Here is a 19,203-nt window from a genome sequence, read left to right on the forward strand (position 1 = left end):
TGTTCGAGGTGTGGTTGATTAGTTTAATAATAACACACCCAACAAAAGTCTCCTTTGGTTGGTAAATTTACACATGAAAACTAATTTAACAACGCCATATCAAACTAAAATATAACGTTCCCGGAGCCTAAGAAAAAGCACCTATACTATTACTGAACACGGTACAGATCACACTACTATATCAAAAATCGAGAGGGCACATTTGATAACGTGGTTCTTAAATAAATTGGTTTTCTTTTAAATATAAATATTGGATGATCACGCATTCATGTCTTGCTGAATCGACGTGGCTCTCGATTTAAGAACAACAACCTAGAGCGTCATTACTTTTAGTATAAGTCATTTTGATGTAAGCCGTTTCAATAGACTCTTAGATATATTCGAGTCAAAGCTTTTCTTTGGGATACTGGACTGCGGGTGCCTATGTTATCCGTTATCTTTTTCAGGGACATGCAATGGTTCTGGACTTTTCTCGACTGTCTCTGAATAACCTAAATGTATGCAAAAATAATTTAGGACCCTAGAGTAAGGCGACGTTGGCTGTCGTAAGGCAGTATTCAAAGGAAGCTAATATATTAACTCTTTTAACTTTCTGCTAGAGGTGGGTGATAAACATAAGCTGCTGTATGCTATAACTCTCCTATCTTACCGCTCGGTATCTAATGGAATTTGCTTTGGTTCAAATATTTGAGTTAGGCTTCCGTTTGAGGATAACTCCCCGAGATAATTACATGTGGATTTTCAGTATAGCGAAGTATCCACACTGTATTTTATTTTCTGATTAAATGATAAAATAAATGGCTACGATTACCCGCTAGTTCTTGTCGATCTGAGTCAATAAAAAGAAACTAGATAAAATTGACGAGTGATAAACGTATGACACATGCAGTTCTTATTGAATGCATTACAGAATAAATCGCTGATAATCAAATTTAAGAATGTGTACAGAGATATCACAAAATAACCTTCTATATATGCAAATTTATACGTATGAGTGTGTTCGTTACGTATGTGTGTGTATGTATGTACATGTAAGTATGTGTGCATTTATACACACACGTATTTGTGTGTTATTTGATTTTAATATCGAATTTTGCACTAGCTTCACTACGTTTATCTAATCTCTGATACTGCAAAATCAACTATATTTAATGTAGTATTTATTAAGCATAAAAATATATACACTATGCTTTAAAAATATACACAGCTTTTTATTGGTAATTCATACATACATATGTATTTTAAAGATTACACACACATCTACGTAATACATACGTATTTATATCATGAGAGGGGAAATATAGATTTGTACCACGATCTAGAAGATCGCCGTGACCAATGCATAACGCTATCGTTGATTTCAATGTTTTGCCATAGCATGCTATTTATTTAAATCAGCAAAATAAAATGACTGGTGTTCGTGTATTTATGAAGTGTATTATTAGAGCCACCATAGTATACAAATCTATAATCACAATTATCTATTTAAATAAAAAAAAATGTATGGCCCAGTTGATAAATATTGTCATTTTGGAGTGGTCGGCACCCACTGACAGGAATACGTGTATGTGCTTCTAGGCAACGAAATGGCAACGAACAATAACCGAACAAGATAATTTTTGTTATACTTGGGGATGGTCACGCTTTTTTTTTGATATTCACTTTAGTTTTATTATAGTTATTTTTAGCTTATTCGTTTGTCAAAGTTCTTTTGTCTGTGACCTCTTCAACAACTTCCTATCTCATGCAAATTCAAATAATGTTAATAAATCTAAAGTGAAGATGAAATAAATAGGGGGTGTGTTTAATTGGCAAAAGATAACCGTCCCCAAATATAATGAAATCTGGGATCTTTTCGGTTTGAACGGCAGTTTTTTCTAGCGGTGTCATATGAAATTGTCACCCATAATTATGACCCTAGTATCGATCTATTGCATTTCAATCTGTTTTAGAGTTAGTTAGGGTTAGGGGTGGGGCGAAGGGTATCTTTTTTTCTTCGCAAATGTAAATAAACCCAATCTGTTTCTTAAACGAGGGACATATTCATACGGCACAGAATGTTTTCACCTCAATAGACGTCATTGATTGGTTGAAATTGCAGAAATTGAAGAAAAAAACCCAACAAATATCTTACAAAGTATAGAATTTTCTCAATAAAGCCAAGAGAAAAAGATGTTTTATAAACACATTCTACCAGTATACGAAGTTTAAAAGTGTTTAGTTACGTGGAAATTATTTTTAAAAACTGCCGTTCAAACCGAAAAGATCCGATATCTGTTTCAACACACGTTTTCGCATCAAAAAAAAGAAAACTTTACAAAACAAATACATAAACGTAAAATTATATTTTAAAAGTTGGCATCTTATCCTCTTCGGATTAATTTCTCAATTCTTTTAAGGTGCCTAGTTGTCGGTTAAAATTTGCATATAGTGTGGTCACATACAATGCAGATACAAGCAAATGAACATAAGGAACAATCACATATACATATATACACACGCACACACACACACACACACACACACACACACACACCACACACACACACACACACACACACACACACATACACAAACATGCAGAGTAACATTTTGGAACTTAGAAACTCCGAAAGAAGTGAAGTAAATTATTGTTTATAGACAAAGCTATAAACAAGGCATGTAGAATTTGCGTTTAAACCCTAGTATTCTACACGCGATTATTTAAAGCTGTCCAACTTCTGACAATATAACATATGATACGCCAAGTGATCATTTAATTTAATGTCTGACTGTATATACAGTAGAAAAGGAATTCGCAATTTTATAGCTTTAAATAAAATGCATTTAGCTTTTTGTTGCTATTCTCCGCTGTCCGATTTCAAACCAAGCCAACGTCTATTTTATGTTACATATTTGGGAGTTTGATAGAAAGAGCATACACAGGGAACCTTTTTTTCTTTTAATCACAGCCGGATTAGTGAACATCTCAGAAGGTCGGTCGAGATGATATTTGATATTGTACCGGTTCTTTAAGTACATAAAATATCACATGCAACGACTCTGGTTCCAAGCAGTATCGCTTTGCAAGTCTGTGGCTTTAACTTGGACAAACTAGGGTATAGAAACGGGAGACTGATATATATATATATATATATATTGATATTATGTATTAATAGTAATGGTAAGACAACAAAGGAATGAATGAGACCTCGATATTATGTAAATAGAGGAATTTATCTGTAATATGATATGTGACAATTATTCGGTTGCCATAATAAGACTCCAAGTTTTGGGTGTCGGAGCGGAAACCTGCTCCAGCATCTCGTCAACTATCGAGGCAAGCATTTTTTGATTGCCTTGATAACAGACGAGATGCCGGAGCAGGTTTCCGCAGCGGCATCCGCAACTCGGAATCTTAATGTGGCAACCGAATAATTGTCATATATTATTTTACATATGTATGTATGTATGTATGTATATATATATATATATATATATATATATATATATATATATATATATATATATATATATATATATATATATATATATATATGCATATGTGAGCACATGATGTCACGAAACGTATACAACGAATCAATACGAAACACGAGTACATGGAACATGAACTATTTTTCGAACAACGAAAGACACAAATGGAAAAACAAAAGAAATAACATAAAGAACGACCCTTCATCAGTTCTTACCTGTTTTTCTATTCTCGTATTTCGAGCATTTAACAACAATATACGCCTTCAATAAAATAGTTGCTCCCGCAAAGCAAATTAAATAAAATTTGGGAGTTTGTGGAGGGTTAAAATTAGGAAACACAAAGCGGACAGTAAAAACAAACAGGAAGGGCTGCTAAGCCTAAATGAGGTTGTGGGAGCAAACTGGTAATTCAAGCTTGGACAGGAGACAAACAAGAACACGTGTTCTTTGTTCCAGCTACAACGGAGAGAAAGAAAGAAACACAAGTTAGGATAAGAAAGATGGTCGATGGTCACCTGTGAGCCACGTGAGAAAGGGAGGAGAAGTGAGGAAGAGGGAGTGACTGAGTAATTGGATATGATAGTGGGAGAAGAGGAGGTAAAAGAAGAAGAGAGAGAGAGAAAAGCGAAAGAGTAAAAAGATCGTTTAGAGTGCGCATCACAATTATTAAGATAAAACTTACTTATAAGAGGATGGGTGGCGTTAAGCATATAATAAAATAAACAATATATATATATACATATATATATATATATATATATATATATATATATATATATATGCATATATAGATTAGATACGTATCTATACACATTTACATCTATATCTATATCTATATCTATCTATCTATCTATCTATATATATATATATATATATATATATATATATATATATATATATATATATATATATGCATATGTAGGCACAAGACGTCACGAAATGTGTACAATATATGAGAAGCAATTAGTTTTTCTTGTAAACCCTTTCACCGGTCCACACACGCGGGTGCAGCTGCATAGCTATCACTGACTGTCACAGGCCCTACATAGGAGTGGCTGAGGCTTTACATGCAGGGTGCTGTATGTCATCAGTAGCAACGATAGAAAGCTTCCACGATTCAAACCTTTAGAGTTGAACTTAATCTCGTTTTAGGAGTATATTTAAAATATCCCAAAACTTAACAACACTGCATTGCTTTTGTTTCTTATTGCAAGCATTCAAGCTGTTCTCTAGCTTGAAGGATTTCTCAATGTGTCAGTCCTGACGATAGCAAACAACACCTCCTTATTTTTGTTTCTTCCTTACTTTATTTGTACACTGATAACATTGTCATGAGCTTTGTCCATTATCAAGCAAATCAATAAAGCTCTAAGCAGTTGCAATACTACAACATTGCTGCATGCTTACTTGACTATCAAGACTGAGTATTTAACCGCAGGGAAATGAGACGTTTAGCGAGTTGGTTTGTATTCTCAGTAAGTTTAAGTTTGAAATTAACCTAGACGTTCGAAATCAGATGAAATTCTTGCATAGGTTTGTATGCGCAAATTTGCATCAGTATATCTCCAGTACATCCTTGAACATTCCATTTATTCAGTTGAAGCTATAGATTAATGACAGATAATTGGAGGTTGTTTCATTGTTTTTGTAATTTTATGTAATAGTAATCTTATATACCCGGTGGTTGGGAATAGGTATAATGTTTTTATGTATTTCAAGGATTGATTTATGATCTATGAGGGGGGATGGTTGGCTTTCTAATCCTAAGTATGCTTCTTTAAGGTCTCTTCGTTCAGTTTTTCAGAGGATCTTTTATGAGGTGAGTACATTGTTAATTTTAATGAGATGTTTATTAATGGTGGAGAGGATTAATTTGAGGTAATACTCTTTAGATATACATTTGTTCATATAAGAGATCGCTCTCTGCTTCTCTGTCTCTCTGAAACGTACACACACATATATTCACATATATGTATATATCTACACATTCCATGAAATAATATACATCTATGTTTATATATATATGTATGTGTGTGTGTGTATCCGTTTATTTAGTTGGTGATTTTGTATGCACACACACACATATATATGTACATTCACACACATATATACATATATACAGACATATATATTCACACATACACATACATACACACACACACACACACACGCACACACACACACACATATATATATATATATATATATATATTATATATATATATATTGCGCATGTATATATGCATATAATATGATTATATAAATATACAGATTTCTTTGTAGAGCGAGTCGATTTCGTTTGAATGCCCATTTGTTTTGCTTGTTTTACTTGTTATTTTTTTTTTTATCTCGGAAGATAAGTTTTGAAAAAGTCTGAAGCAATATGAAAGCATCGCTTAACTGTTGTTAAACGACTTCTGAAACTTGAAAGGGAGACTAATTGGCTTTTGTGATAGGGTTATTTCACTGTTAAATCATCTATATTTGTTAGTGGGTTTCTAAATATGGTTCTATCTTTCTTCTTTTTATTGCCTCTTCATCTCTCCCTCTCTCATTCTCTCCCACGCACGCACACACACACTCTCTCTCTCGCTCTTTCTCTCATTCTCTCTTGTTTTCTCTTTTGTTGCAACTCGTATGTAGTGAGAGTTAGCTATATGTGTGTTGGTGCATACAAACACTTACGGTGTACAGAGCTGATGAGAGACTTTATTAAATAATGGTCCAATTTTGAGAGAATGCAAATGTTGATAACTAAACTTGAAGAACAGTTCGTACATAGCAGGTGCTAACTAAGTTAGGGAATGCTTCCGATAAATCCCAGACGCTCAGATCAGCCATTGGTGATGGCAAACCACTGTAGATTAATGACAGATAATTGAATAAAACACAGCATATATATATTATATGTGGAGCTGATACTAAATGCCCCTTTTTATGTAGATGTTATTTATTTTCTTTGTCCTCTTGTTTCTGGTGGGTTTTTATTCTTTTCGGAAAGAGAAAATGATTTCTGTAGTGGTAGTACGAGTGTTTAGTATATGTATCTGTGGGGTGTGTGTGCGTATGATGTCTTTGAGATATATCATCGGAGTTTCTAGAGAGCAATGATGTTGCTGAATTGTAAATACAGCGATGTGTACAGATGTTGCTGGTGTAGTTGATTATAGGACCATAGAGACACTAAATTAAACAACTGGCTATGTTTAAAAGTAGAGTATTAATAAGATTAGTGATCTAATAGGCGATAGCTGTAGCATTGACAGGAAATAGTATCATTCGATGGAAAATGGATATCAACCAGAAAGGAAAAAAGAATGCCATAGAAGACAAAACAAGAAAAAATATATATCTGTTGTAAAAGTGATATTATTTTTGTAACAATATCTGTAACTCGAACGATAAAAAAAATGTAATTAAGCAAAATTTCAACTAGTTTATGTTGAATTAGCGTTAGGGTTAATGATGTTCAACATGTAATAAATCGTAAATGTGTCAGAAGGAAAACATAAATAAGTCATCAGAAATATGAGTGATTCATCATAATTAAACCATCAATATCATGATCAATAAGTCATCAATAAGTCGACAATATCTCATTCATATCTTCAACAATAAAATCACCGATAAATCACTATGTCATCGACAAATGATCAAAAGTACATCAATGAATCATCAATGTGCTATCAGTTACATCTTCAATTGTCAATGATTATCAGTATGTCATCGAATGGACTCCTTCCCAATTTTTCACTATGTCATCATGATACGAAGCCCCAAACCCTGTTAATAATACGAATAGTAATAATAATGGTTTTAATATAATACTGAATAAGTTTCAAGACGATTCTTAAAACGTCATCACTATTGCGGAATTTGTTCTTTCTCCAAAAAATGAAAAGTAAGTTAAATACTTCACCGTTACTACATCATCAGCACCATTATCAATAATTTGACAATAATACCGCCTCCAATAATATTGTGAAACGTGTTATAAATGCATCTCATTTTCTTTCGCAACCTTCAAAAGTGATATTAAACTGAGAGTCTATCAGAAAAAGTGACGTCACAGCAATCACTCTCTTCTGAAGTGTCAGTCTCTAATCTAGGATGTGATCCACCACGATTCAGTTTCAGAGCAACTTGCAAAAGTCGATGCTAGAGCCAAGTTTCCTAGCACGACAGAGTTGAGATCGCTAGCATTTTTTTTTCGAATCTGTTGTGGTGGAAATATATGGTACCATGTTCACGGAACCACTTCCATAGCCAAATTGGGAAGAAGAGAGATGCTATCCAGTGGGATGAATTCCATGAAATGCAATAGCTCTTTCAGGGTATCTTCCTCTCATAAGTCAGTCGCCATTTTGTCATACGGGACCACGATACATGCAGATGAATTACCGTAGTATAATATGTCTATCTTATTAAAAATAATCTAGAGCCACCTAACGGGCTTATGCAGTCCAGACTCCATTGTTAAAGATTTTAAATCTAATATCCTGTTTTAATTTCATACGACCCTGTCTAAATATGGTAGAGGTTGCAAGTGAAGTATTATGACTCCAGTTAGAAATTTGAACGCTAATATTGGTTTCAAATTTTGGCACAAGGCCAGCAATTTTGTGGGACAGGGCTAAGTCGATTACATCCGTGCCGATAAAATAAGTAGTAGTTGAGTACTGGTGTCGATGAACTCGACTAAGCCCTTCCCCTAAAGCTGCTGGCCTTGTGCCAAAATTTTGAAACCAATATTAAACCAATTTTGGAATCAATATTAAATATGTTACATATTTATAAACGAGACAGTTGGATTCGAACCAAGACAAAGTGTGCATCAGTAGTTTTTAACTCTGAATGATCTCCAAAACATATTTGACATTATTAAATCGAAAGTCTGATAAATTGGAATTGTGATATTAATGCTTACGTACATGTTGTCTTAGAAGTGAAATAATTTGAACACAAAACCTCAGTACATGAGGAGTTCACCGGCAACAGTGAAGGTGGAATCAAAAACAAAAGCATACAAAAATTTTGGAAATCTCAAAACCCTCTACAAAAAAATTTTCCTGAACGCCCTTTGGCAGTATACTGGACAAATTCATACTAGTTTCTTTAGCTTGAGGTTAGAATCTATGAAACGATATACCTTTGCATCAGGAATTAGAAAAATGAGTTCTGCAAGCTAATAAACGATTTCTGAAATAGAAAGTTCTCCTGGTAATATAATGAGGAAATATGTCTCATGGGGTACTTACTTGAAGTTACACGGACTGGAATATTGAGTAGTTCATTGTACTGGTTACTGGGATAGCCCCATAAACTTCTGATATCTTATTATCTCTAGCAATAAATCAACTTAGTAACAATATCATGAAATTATCTAGTTCAGCTATCTCACTTTGTGCTGAAAGAAACGATAAATTTGAAAGTAATTTAATTTTAAAAATAACACGGAATTCTTTTCTATGTAATGAATCTAGGTTATGATAATCAGTTAGATCTTGTGTTTGAAGACAATTATTATGTTGGTCTGCGAAGCAGCACGAAAATGTACGTTTCAATATAGCATCCCTGCTCTCATTCTCCCCGTAAGCAATTTTAAAATTTCGAATTTTTTATGTTTTGGGGGATACTCATGAATGTCACATTAACTCCTGTTCCCTTTTTGTTAAAAAAAATTAGGGCATTTGCGATCATTTAAAAGAAAATCAATGAATATTACTGAAGATAAGTAACGCGAAACAACATTAAATTTTCGTTAGGATATTGTTTTGTTTCAACTACATTGATTTTTCTGCCAGACATTCTCACAATAAATATCTAGTTTTACCCAACTAAAGAATGGACGTCATTGTGTTTGCGTGATATAAAGTGATATTAAGGGTCACTGATGAACCAACATTTCGACCCCGGCATCGAAACGCGTTGATGAATAATTAGCAACCACAATGCACGTAACTTGGAGGAGAAAACTAAGTAATTAATCAGTGTTATTCTCATGGTTGTCACCTGATTAGCTACGAAGGCAATTTATTTCACTCACTGTGATGTCTCGCTTTAGAAGGTTGGCAAATTGACAACAAAGTTCGTAGCAATAACAGTATCATTTATTTAAAATTAGACAACAGGGAAACAGCAAGAAACTATGCACACAATAAACACATTGTTTGTCCTTGATTATGAGAAGAGACCTTATGTTTTAGAAGAGAATAAATGGGAATTTGTTATTTAAACTCCTTACAACTTGGTGGTAAGGAGTGTAAATATAAAGGGATTGGAACTAATTTCGAACCATGTAAGGGAATTGAAACTAGTTTCAACAAGAACTCGACCACAAAAATTTATAACAAGGCGTCTGTTTTCTAATCAATGGTACCCAATACATGCATAACAAAAGTATGTAAGTCTTGGTAAATTTTTATGGACATTTACAGTTGTAATTGGAGAAACATTGCTTTAATTAAGAGCTGAAAATATTTCATAATTTGTTGTGAAGTCTTATAATGTTTGTTACTGACGATTAGTTATAAGGAAAATTCCATAAAAGATGAACAAGAGTAGAGTCGGTGGAAGGATTCAGTTCTCTTTAGAGAAGTTATTCCATTAAAATATGTTCATTTCATTCATCCCGGAAAGACAAAATGAAATGTTTACTCAGGTGAAACACGAATTTAGATCGTAAAGAGTAAATGTAGGACGTTGTCTAATACGGTGCTCTGTAGATTCGGCTTTACAGCAGTATTCAGTTTCCTATATGCATACCTGTATGTGCGTGTGTTTGTGTGTGTGTGAGAGAGAGAGAGAGAGAGAGAGAGAGAAAGAGAAAAAGAGAGAGAGAGTGTGTGTGTTGCGTGTGTGTGTGAGAGTGTGTGCGTGTGTATGTATATGCGCGAGTGGGCCTGTGATTGTGCTACATATAGTTGTCTTGACAAATAAAGATGCCTAGTCTCATAAAATGAATCTTGGGTATAATATATATGTGTGTGTGTGCATGTGTGTGTGTGTTTGATTGTGTGTGTGTGTGTATGTGTGTGCACGCGTGTTTGTGTGTGTGTGCCTGCATGTATATACACGTACATGTATATAATTATATACGGGCTTCGTATGTTTAGAGATATTAGCGAATTGAATAAGTGGATATTGACACACTATATTCTCAGCAAAATTTATGGTCCATCCTGGAAATAATGATCAAAGAAAAATCGTTAAGGTCTAATAAGGTTTTAACCATACAGAAAACTAGAATAGAGGGAAACTTAGTTTAAAACTTAAAAGCAGCACTAGGAAGGTTATAGCAACTAACGCGAACAAATTAAGATTCGTCCTTGGCATATTCTCCAACGTAAAGCATGGAAGCTCCTTTTGAGAGATAATGGCGCTTGCTCTATGATAGGAGGGGAGAAAAGTCGTCCAATAAACCCGAATGGGAAAGGCGCAACGTGGCAACGAAGCCAAATTCGGACATCTTTGTTTCTCGAACACAGTCTAAGGTATTTCTCATTTTAGCAGCACTTAGCTTGAATATTCAGGACGAGCTAAGCGCTTGCATTCTTTCAAGGCTGATAAAATATGTACCAGTTGAAAATTAGGGCCGATTTACCCCCTCCTCAGAGTTGCTAGCCTTGGGCCAACATTTGAAACCATTATTATAATTATTGGAAATGCAGGGAAGTTGCAGAATTGTTTGAGCTTCAAAAAAAAATATATATATATCGTGTAGTATTTGTTCCATTTTCTTTTATCCTACATGCAAATCTTGCTGTGGTCAACTTCACCTTTCAAGCCACCGTGGTCTAGAGAATAAAGTCACAGTCAACTGCAAATTTCAATGGCAGTGACTGACCACGCTCACAAATTATATTTCTTATGCTTACGCTACATATAACAACAACAACAGCAGCAACAACAAAACTGTTAGACTTACATGGTTTTGTTCTGCGCTCTTTCAAGTTGAGAGTTCGCAGCTCTGGTTTTACGGATCGTTTATTAGAATGTAGCAGGGAGGAATCGGAAGACAGATTCTTTAAGCTGCACCAACCGGATGGAGATCTTAGGGTGGACTTAAAACGAAGTGATTGGATATCATCTATAATCTCAGTTGGTCACGCTTGGGAATCCAGCCAGAAAGTGTAATGACGGTTGCATCTGATAGGAACCTATGGAAGAATTCCCGAGGACACTACCCCCACGAAATTCCCAGGAATACTGGGCAGAGTGGGAGGATTGATAAAGAGATAAACAAAGTATGTATATACATACATACATACATACATACATATATATATATATATATATATATATATATATATATATATATTATATATATATATATACATATATACATATACACATATACATACATATATATATATATATATATATATATATATATATATATATACCGGAGTAAACACATAAATGTGAAACAAGGTGGAAAAAAGAGTACTCAAATACCAGTGGTAGAGTAATATGCTTTATTTTAAGCAGCAGAAAATTCAACAAAATCTGTTACTCTGAGTTTCTCGTTGCCGTTCATCAGACAGTTTTTGCTAGAATGGAACATATATATAAATTTATATATATGTTCCATTCTAGCAAAAACTGTCTGATGAACGGCAACGAGAAACTCAGAGTAACAGATTTTGTTGAATTTTCTGCTGCTTAAAATAAAGTATATATATATATATATATATATATATATATTATATATATATATATATATATATATATATATATATATATATATACATGTATATAGATAGGTAGATAGATAAACACACACACATATACTGAAGTACTGGTGCTGTTCTCTTCAATTTTGATGTTAACAAGAGCAGAGTAGCGTTGGGGTACTGCGACGGTGCTAATGAATTTTTTTTTTTAATGCAAGATTAAGTAGTGGCTGGTTCGATCCACTGGAGTACTGTATATCGAATTAAGGATATTTATGCCATTTTAACTCAAATGAAAATATTTGGAACTTCACATGGTTTCCAGGAGTTGTATGATACATATGAAAAACAGAACAAGAATCCAAATCTGGTATTTCTTGATGAAAGCAATGTGGCTTACATTATCCAGTCTGCGGCACACATTGTAAGCTGTAGCTTTTGTTTTCTCCGTTTAAAACGAAACCTCTGAATTTTGGAAGCGAGGAATAATGAGAAGTGGTCGTTCCTAATGTTCTCTCATAAAATATAATTAGTAGCATGATACTTCTGAAATAATTTCAACCGAGAATCGAAACTGTGTCACGGCCCCAATTTGGTGAAAGCGAAGCACACGTTGCTGCACGAAATACAGAAAGTGTAAAATTTATTGATGGTACACAAGACATTAATAGATACAATTATATCTCGTTAAAGCAAACATGTTGATGTTAAAAGGATCTTTTGATGCTGTAGTAAGTCTCAGGGGACTAAATAAACTACTAATGAGAAAACTGTCTATTCTAGTTTTAATTATATTTTATTTACAATATGGCTGAGAGGAAGTACGTTGAGTTTGCAAAACGCTCTCCTGGGGTACTTTTCTTCAGCCGTATTGTTGATGTTCATTATCCGCGTCTCTGTTTTGGTCACTTACGATATTGCCAGATGTACATTATATGCTTTGCCGAGGATGTTTAATAAAGCTGAAACATTATTTCATCGGTCGATATTAATGCAAGATCCAATTCCACTGTAACAATTTTATGTTGAAAAAAAATTTTTATCAAGTAATCTGTTTAGATTTATACCATTTGCTTTTACAACATCTTAACTTAATTTCCAAATTTTCTCTGTTAAATATATGACTATATACAGCGTGCAATGTTTTGTATTTAGTTAGTGGAGAGAGGGAGGAATGAAAGCTGTCACCACGTTGTAAAACACTAAATGTTTAAATATAATTAAATATGTTTCGATCTGAAACATGCAACTACTGCACGTAATGCAATTAATGTAATGCTAAAATAATATACTTTAGTGAAGCTTGCTCTGCACTGAGCGAGACGGTTTATCAGTGACCCCGATCTTAGATTTATAAAGATTTTGGCTCTATCAGATATGCAAGAGAATAAATTGGTAAATGAAATCAGTGCATGTATGTGTGTTTATTGACCATCAATAAAATTCTAGCGAATTATGAAATGATGCATGACATTACATTGCAAATGCGTTATTTCTCTGATTTCCATGAGTTTCGCATAGTTATGAGCCCTATGCTAACGATGTTGATAGTCTTTATCTTTGTAGGATAACATCATTTTTTCTGTACTACTAAATCTCGATAAACTGGTAGCTGCTTTCAAAAGTTAATATTTTACAACGCTGTCATCACAACGTTTGCCGTAATATTTAAAACTTCTTGTGTTTAGTTTGTTAATTTCCGCATGGAATACCGGATTGAAAATATTTTCTTATCATCTTTATCGACTGCTAAATGTCCCATCTGTGCTCTCGTTATTTCTGTCTGTTCAATCTGATCTTAAATAATGTAGTCCAGATCAATTCTAGAACAACTCTCCTGATAGTCATTGAAGATACAAAGAAAAGAAGCTTCGGCATTTTCTGAAGAATTCAGACATTTTAATGACGCCGTAAACTAGATATGATAATAATGACCTAATTTAAAATTTGACAGTTGTCACATCGCTCCATGCAATAAATCACAGCTAATTGTTAAATGTGGAAGTCAACACGTTATTCCATACGTGCTAATAGTATCCTCAGTTTCTAAAATTCTTGCCACGATCCCTAAAGTTGATACAGATATTTTATAATCGATTCTTTTTTAGGAATAGTACTGTTTCTCTCCGCAGAGATGAAATAGATAAGGTTACTGAAAATCTGTTGTACATGGAACTTAGAAAGAGAGAGTCTAGCATAAAACTGGACAAATTAACTATAAACGTAGCAAGCATTTTTAATGACGTATAGTCTTTTTTGTTAAAGAAAAATAAAGTCTTTGAAGAAATTGTTCTAAATCATTCATAACAGATACAAAGAGGGGAGCAATTTTTAAAGTTTCTTTTTTAAAAAAATAGTACCTCGAAGTTAAGAACCCCAGCCACCAAAAAATAAAATTAAATAAAACATACATATCAATAAAATGGTATCGTTCGCTACTGATGGTACACGATCTGTGACAGTGCTTTCGAATCATATATGGAAAAGAAGTGTCTTATATGTTGGCTGTTCACTGTGTAATTCATCGGCATTACTCCGAAAAAAGTTCGTGAGTAGCTGATTTATAACCACGAGAAAATCAAAACTCAGGTTTTAAACATTAAGCTTCCCCATCAATTTTGTGGCAAATGAAGAAAGTTGAAACATTACTTGCCGACATTGAAGTCCGATATATTTGTTCCAGTTGCCGAATTTTTACCTATAAATCGTTATGGTTTAACTAGCTAAAGGCATTGACTATATTTGTAGAGATGTGCTTTAATTTATTGCAAGGCGAATACGGGGAATTTGCAAATGCAAGGAGACAATTTAAATTTGAAACACGCACAGAATGTAGTCTGCAGGTTTGTAAGTAACATTGAATTGTACACGCGAAACAGTGGCCGAAGGGATTTTTGTCAGTTTCCATCAATGAAGATCCATTCAAAATAATTTACAGATGATAGTCTGAGGACCTACTCAACACATTTGCGACAATCAAAGGAATATTTGAGTGAACTTTTAATGATTTAATTAAACCAAGAATTCTTAACTGCATAAAAATCACATTTGTGTTCAAAATAGAACACAAAAATTGATTCAGAGGAGACAAACATTGATTCACAATACGATGAAGAAATAAAGATTTCTGAAAATCAAAAACTGTATTAAATATGGTTCCAATGTCGTCAGTAATATCCTAACTGTTGAAGGAATCCAATCTAATTTTATTGCTATTACATTCTACTTCATGGTGGGAAAATGTTTTAGGACAGGAAATCAAATTTTGATGAAGAATAGAAACCGAATGAATTGTAGTACTGCGTGGGTTTTATGATCTCCTTCGTAAAATTTACAACCAAATATTGCAAACTTTCTGATGTTCATCAACTACAGGGATCACATTAATAAACTGCGTGTGTTATTTCAATTATTCTTCTTCTAATCATTATAATATAATGATGTGTTATTATGATTGTTCTATTCTTATTCTGAAGGCACGTGGCCTAGTGGTTAGAATATTCAATTCTCGGTCGTTGTCTCCTTGAGCAAGATATTTTATTTCTCGTTGCTCCAACCCACTCAGCTGACGAAACTGAGATGTACACATAATTGAAAGGGCCAGCCTTCTCAAGTTCTCTGTCACACTGAATCCGCCAGGGACTTTGCATTTTAATTTCATGAGCAGGCTGTTCAAATGATCGGATCAACTAAAACATACGTTGTCGTAACCGACGAAGTACCAGTGTTTTCTTTCTTATTAGCATTGTAGAATTTATAAGTATAGGTACGACAATAAACATCGAAACGTTTTTGGAGGTAAGTGCGGGAAACGTTGGATAACATAGATTTTGAAGATAATGGCTATAACTGGCCGATTTCAGAAGTTGCAGTTCGTACAAGTTGGATTCGTATCTCTTCCATTATAATGTTTTTAGATTCTATTAACTGACCAAATGACTCTTGATTTTATTAAGCAAGTTAGGAAGTATGAAGTGTTTTAGGAAACATTTGCACTCTACAGCGGTCATTTTGTGATCACGTGCAACTGTATTTAGGGAAGTCGTTTTATAATTGCCCAAAATATAGATGCACTAGTTTTACTCCAGCTTGCCTATTGCAAGAAGAAGCTCCCAAAATGCAGGCAACTTGTTCATAATACTTTGAGCTAAAAAAAAGAGCAAAATATTATCCTGTTCACACTTGAACATTATTTCTCACAAAATTCTGCCACCCAACCTAATTTTATTAATGATCAAGGTATTACCTACCCTAGCTCTCATTATTGATCCTCAAAAAAAAAATCAATTATATTGGGACATAGTTTGCCTATTAATATGATTGGAAAAAAAAACGCACTTTTCCTTCTGTGCACTCGACACTTTATACTTATATCTTTATTGCATTATTGATATTCTCCCCGTTTTCCGATTTCATGAAATGAATTCGTTTTTTGACACGGGAGAGACGTTTTCAGAAACAGCAATTTATTAAAAATCAGTGTTCAATAGAAAATATATTCTATATTCGTCATTCGTGGAATATCTGCATTGATTTCCAACATTACTACAAAGGTAACGAATTGATGAAACAGGATGAAGCCGATTTTATCCCCACCGGTACTAGAATGTCACTTATTTCATTGATGCGCGAAAATCGGAACTCGGGACAGAGAATGGCATAATCAAGTGCCGCCAAGCGTGTATTGCCGAAGTCTAATGATTCCTAATGCTTGTATAGAAAGCAGGCCAAGCGTCATTCAACGAAGAAAGCGGACCAAGAATCATTCAACGAAGAAAGCGGGCCAAGCATCATTGAACGAAGAAAGCGGACCAAGCGTCATTCAACGAAGAAAACGGGCCAAGAATAATTCAACGAAGAATGCGGATCAAGTGTCATTCAACGAAGAAAGCGGACCAAGCCTCATTCAACGAAGAAAGCGGGCCAAGAATCATTCAACGAAGAAAGCGGACCAAGCCTCATTCAACGAAGAAAGCGGGCCAAGCATCATTCAACGAAGAAAGCAGACCAAGCGTCAATCAACGACGAAAGCGGGCCAAGCCTCATTCAACGAAGAAAGCGGGCCAAGCATCATTCAACGAAGAAGGCGGGCCAATCATCATTCAACGAAGAAAGCGGGCCAAGCATCATTCAACGAAGAAAGCGGACCAATCATCATTCAACGAAGAAAGCGGACCAAGCATCATTCAACGAAGACAGCGGGCCAAGAATCATTCAATGAAGAAAGCGAGGCAAGCCTCATTCAACGAAGAAAGCGGGTCAAGCGTCATTCAACGAAGAAGGCGGGAAAGCGTCAGTCAACGAAGAAAGCGGGCCAAGAATCAGTCAACGAAGAAAGCGGACCAAGAATCATTCATCGAAGAAAGCGGACCAAGCATCATTCAACGAAGAAAGCGGGCCAAGCATCATTCAACGAAGAAAACGGGCCCAGCATCATTCAACGAAGAAAGCGGCCCAGCGTCATTCAACGAAGAAAGCGGACCAAGCGTCATTCAATGAAGAAAGCGAGGCAAGCCTCATTCAAGGAACAAAGTGGGTCAAGCATCATTCAACGAAGACAGCGGGTCAAGCATGATTCAATGAAGAAAGCTGGCCAAGCATCATTCAACGAAGAAAGCGCGCCAAGCATCATTCAACGAAGAAAGCGGACCAAGCGTCATTCAACGAAGAAAGCGGACCAAGAATCATTCAACGAAGAAAGCGGACCAAGAATCATTCAACGAAGAAAGCGGACCAAGCGTCATTCAACGAAGAAAGCGCGCCAAGAATCATTCAACGAAGAAAGCGCGCCAAGCATCATTCAACGAAGAAAGCGGACCAAGAATCATTCAACGAAGAAAGCGGACCAAGCGTCATTCAACGAAGACAGCGGGCCAAGAATCATTCAAGGAAGAAAGTGGGCCAAGCATCATTCAATGAAGAAAGCGAGCCAAGCCTCATTCAAAGAAGAAAGTGGGTCAAGCATCATTCAGCGAACAAAGTCTGCAATGCATATTTCAACGAAGAAAGCTAGCCTAGTCTCATTCAACATAAGAGCAAAGAAAAATGAAAAGTTCCGCATTCAATCTTGAGAGTAGTATATAAAGCTTTCAAAACACATGGATACAAGGAATCTCTGTTGATCATCCATATTGAAGGAAATGTTATGGATACTGGAATGCAAGGAAATCCTTTACTACGGAGAAATATCTGGTATTGGTTTCAAAACAAAACCTTTTGATACCAACCCGGCTAAGACTGCCCTTGCTTCTATTGTACAAACTCACTATATTAAGTAATGTAAATTAATAAAATCCCATTAAAATTCCTTTTTTATTTACGCTTCAGTTACCTGCTTAGTAATGACCAAGATATTTTACCAAATACTTTATCATTTTCAAACTTAATTCATAACAAAACTGCAATGTAGTTCAACAGAAATATTGCAACAAAAGGGTTAACGCACTACGTACCTTGGTCAATAGTCATAGCAAATTGCTTGTGACGGAATTATTAAGTACTAATATCAACGAGGCATAGATACATTGCAGCCCTCTGATAATTTGAATAGTTGTCATTTGTTCATTTTCCAGATGATATCCAGTGCCAGGTGGGTTGCATGAAATATAATATCTATCATAAAATATTTAACAAAAAACCTTGATTTATAATGGATTTTACTACAGAAATTACGAAATAAAACATTAAACATTTTTAATGCTGTACAAATTCTAAGAGAGAAAATATCAATGTGATTTTGTTTTCTGAAATATCTCATATGATGGGTTCCTATCCACACAACTCTTTCATTATTATTTAATCCATTCCTGTAAGAGTACTTCAGTTTCACATTCATTGTCTAATGTCTATGAATACGCATACACACCCACATGTATATATATATATATATATATATATATATATATATATATATATATATACTCACTCGCTCAGAATGAAGACAATATGTGTGAATGGTAGAGTGTAAATATATATATGTATGCGAGCGCACATGCAGAGATGGATGCAAACAGAATTAAATACATACACACAAGCACTCACAGATAAATTGGAT

General features: G+C 34.7%; 1 protein-coding gene across 1 annotated transcript; it reads left to right on the forward strand.

Moving 5' to 3' along the window:
* Nucleotides 1-16,846: 16,846 nt before the first annotated feature.
* LOC115220326 lies at nucleotides 16,847-18,220 on the forward strand. The gene has a single exon (XM_029790426.1). The coding sequence runs from the start codon at nucleotides 16,847-16,849 to the stop codon at nucleotides 18,218-18,220; it is 1,374 nt and encodes a 457-aa protein (XP_029646286.1).
* Nucleotides 18,221-19,203: the final 983 nt, after the last annotated feature.

This window comes from Octopus sinensis, linkage group LG16, assembly GCF_006345805.1.
Source record: "Octopus sinensis linkage group LG16, ASM634580v1, whole genome shotgun sequence".
Taxonomy (NCBI): Eukaryota; Metazoa; Mollusca; class Cephalopoda; order Octopoda; family Octopodidae; genus Octopus; species Octopus sinensis.

Coding starts and splice junctions, on each gene's coding strand:
- LOC115220326 (XM_029790426.1), top strand. CDS start 16,847: ATGATTCCTAATGCTTGTATAGAAAGCAGGCCAAGCGTCATTCAACGA.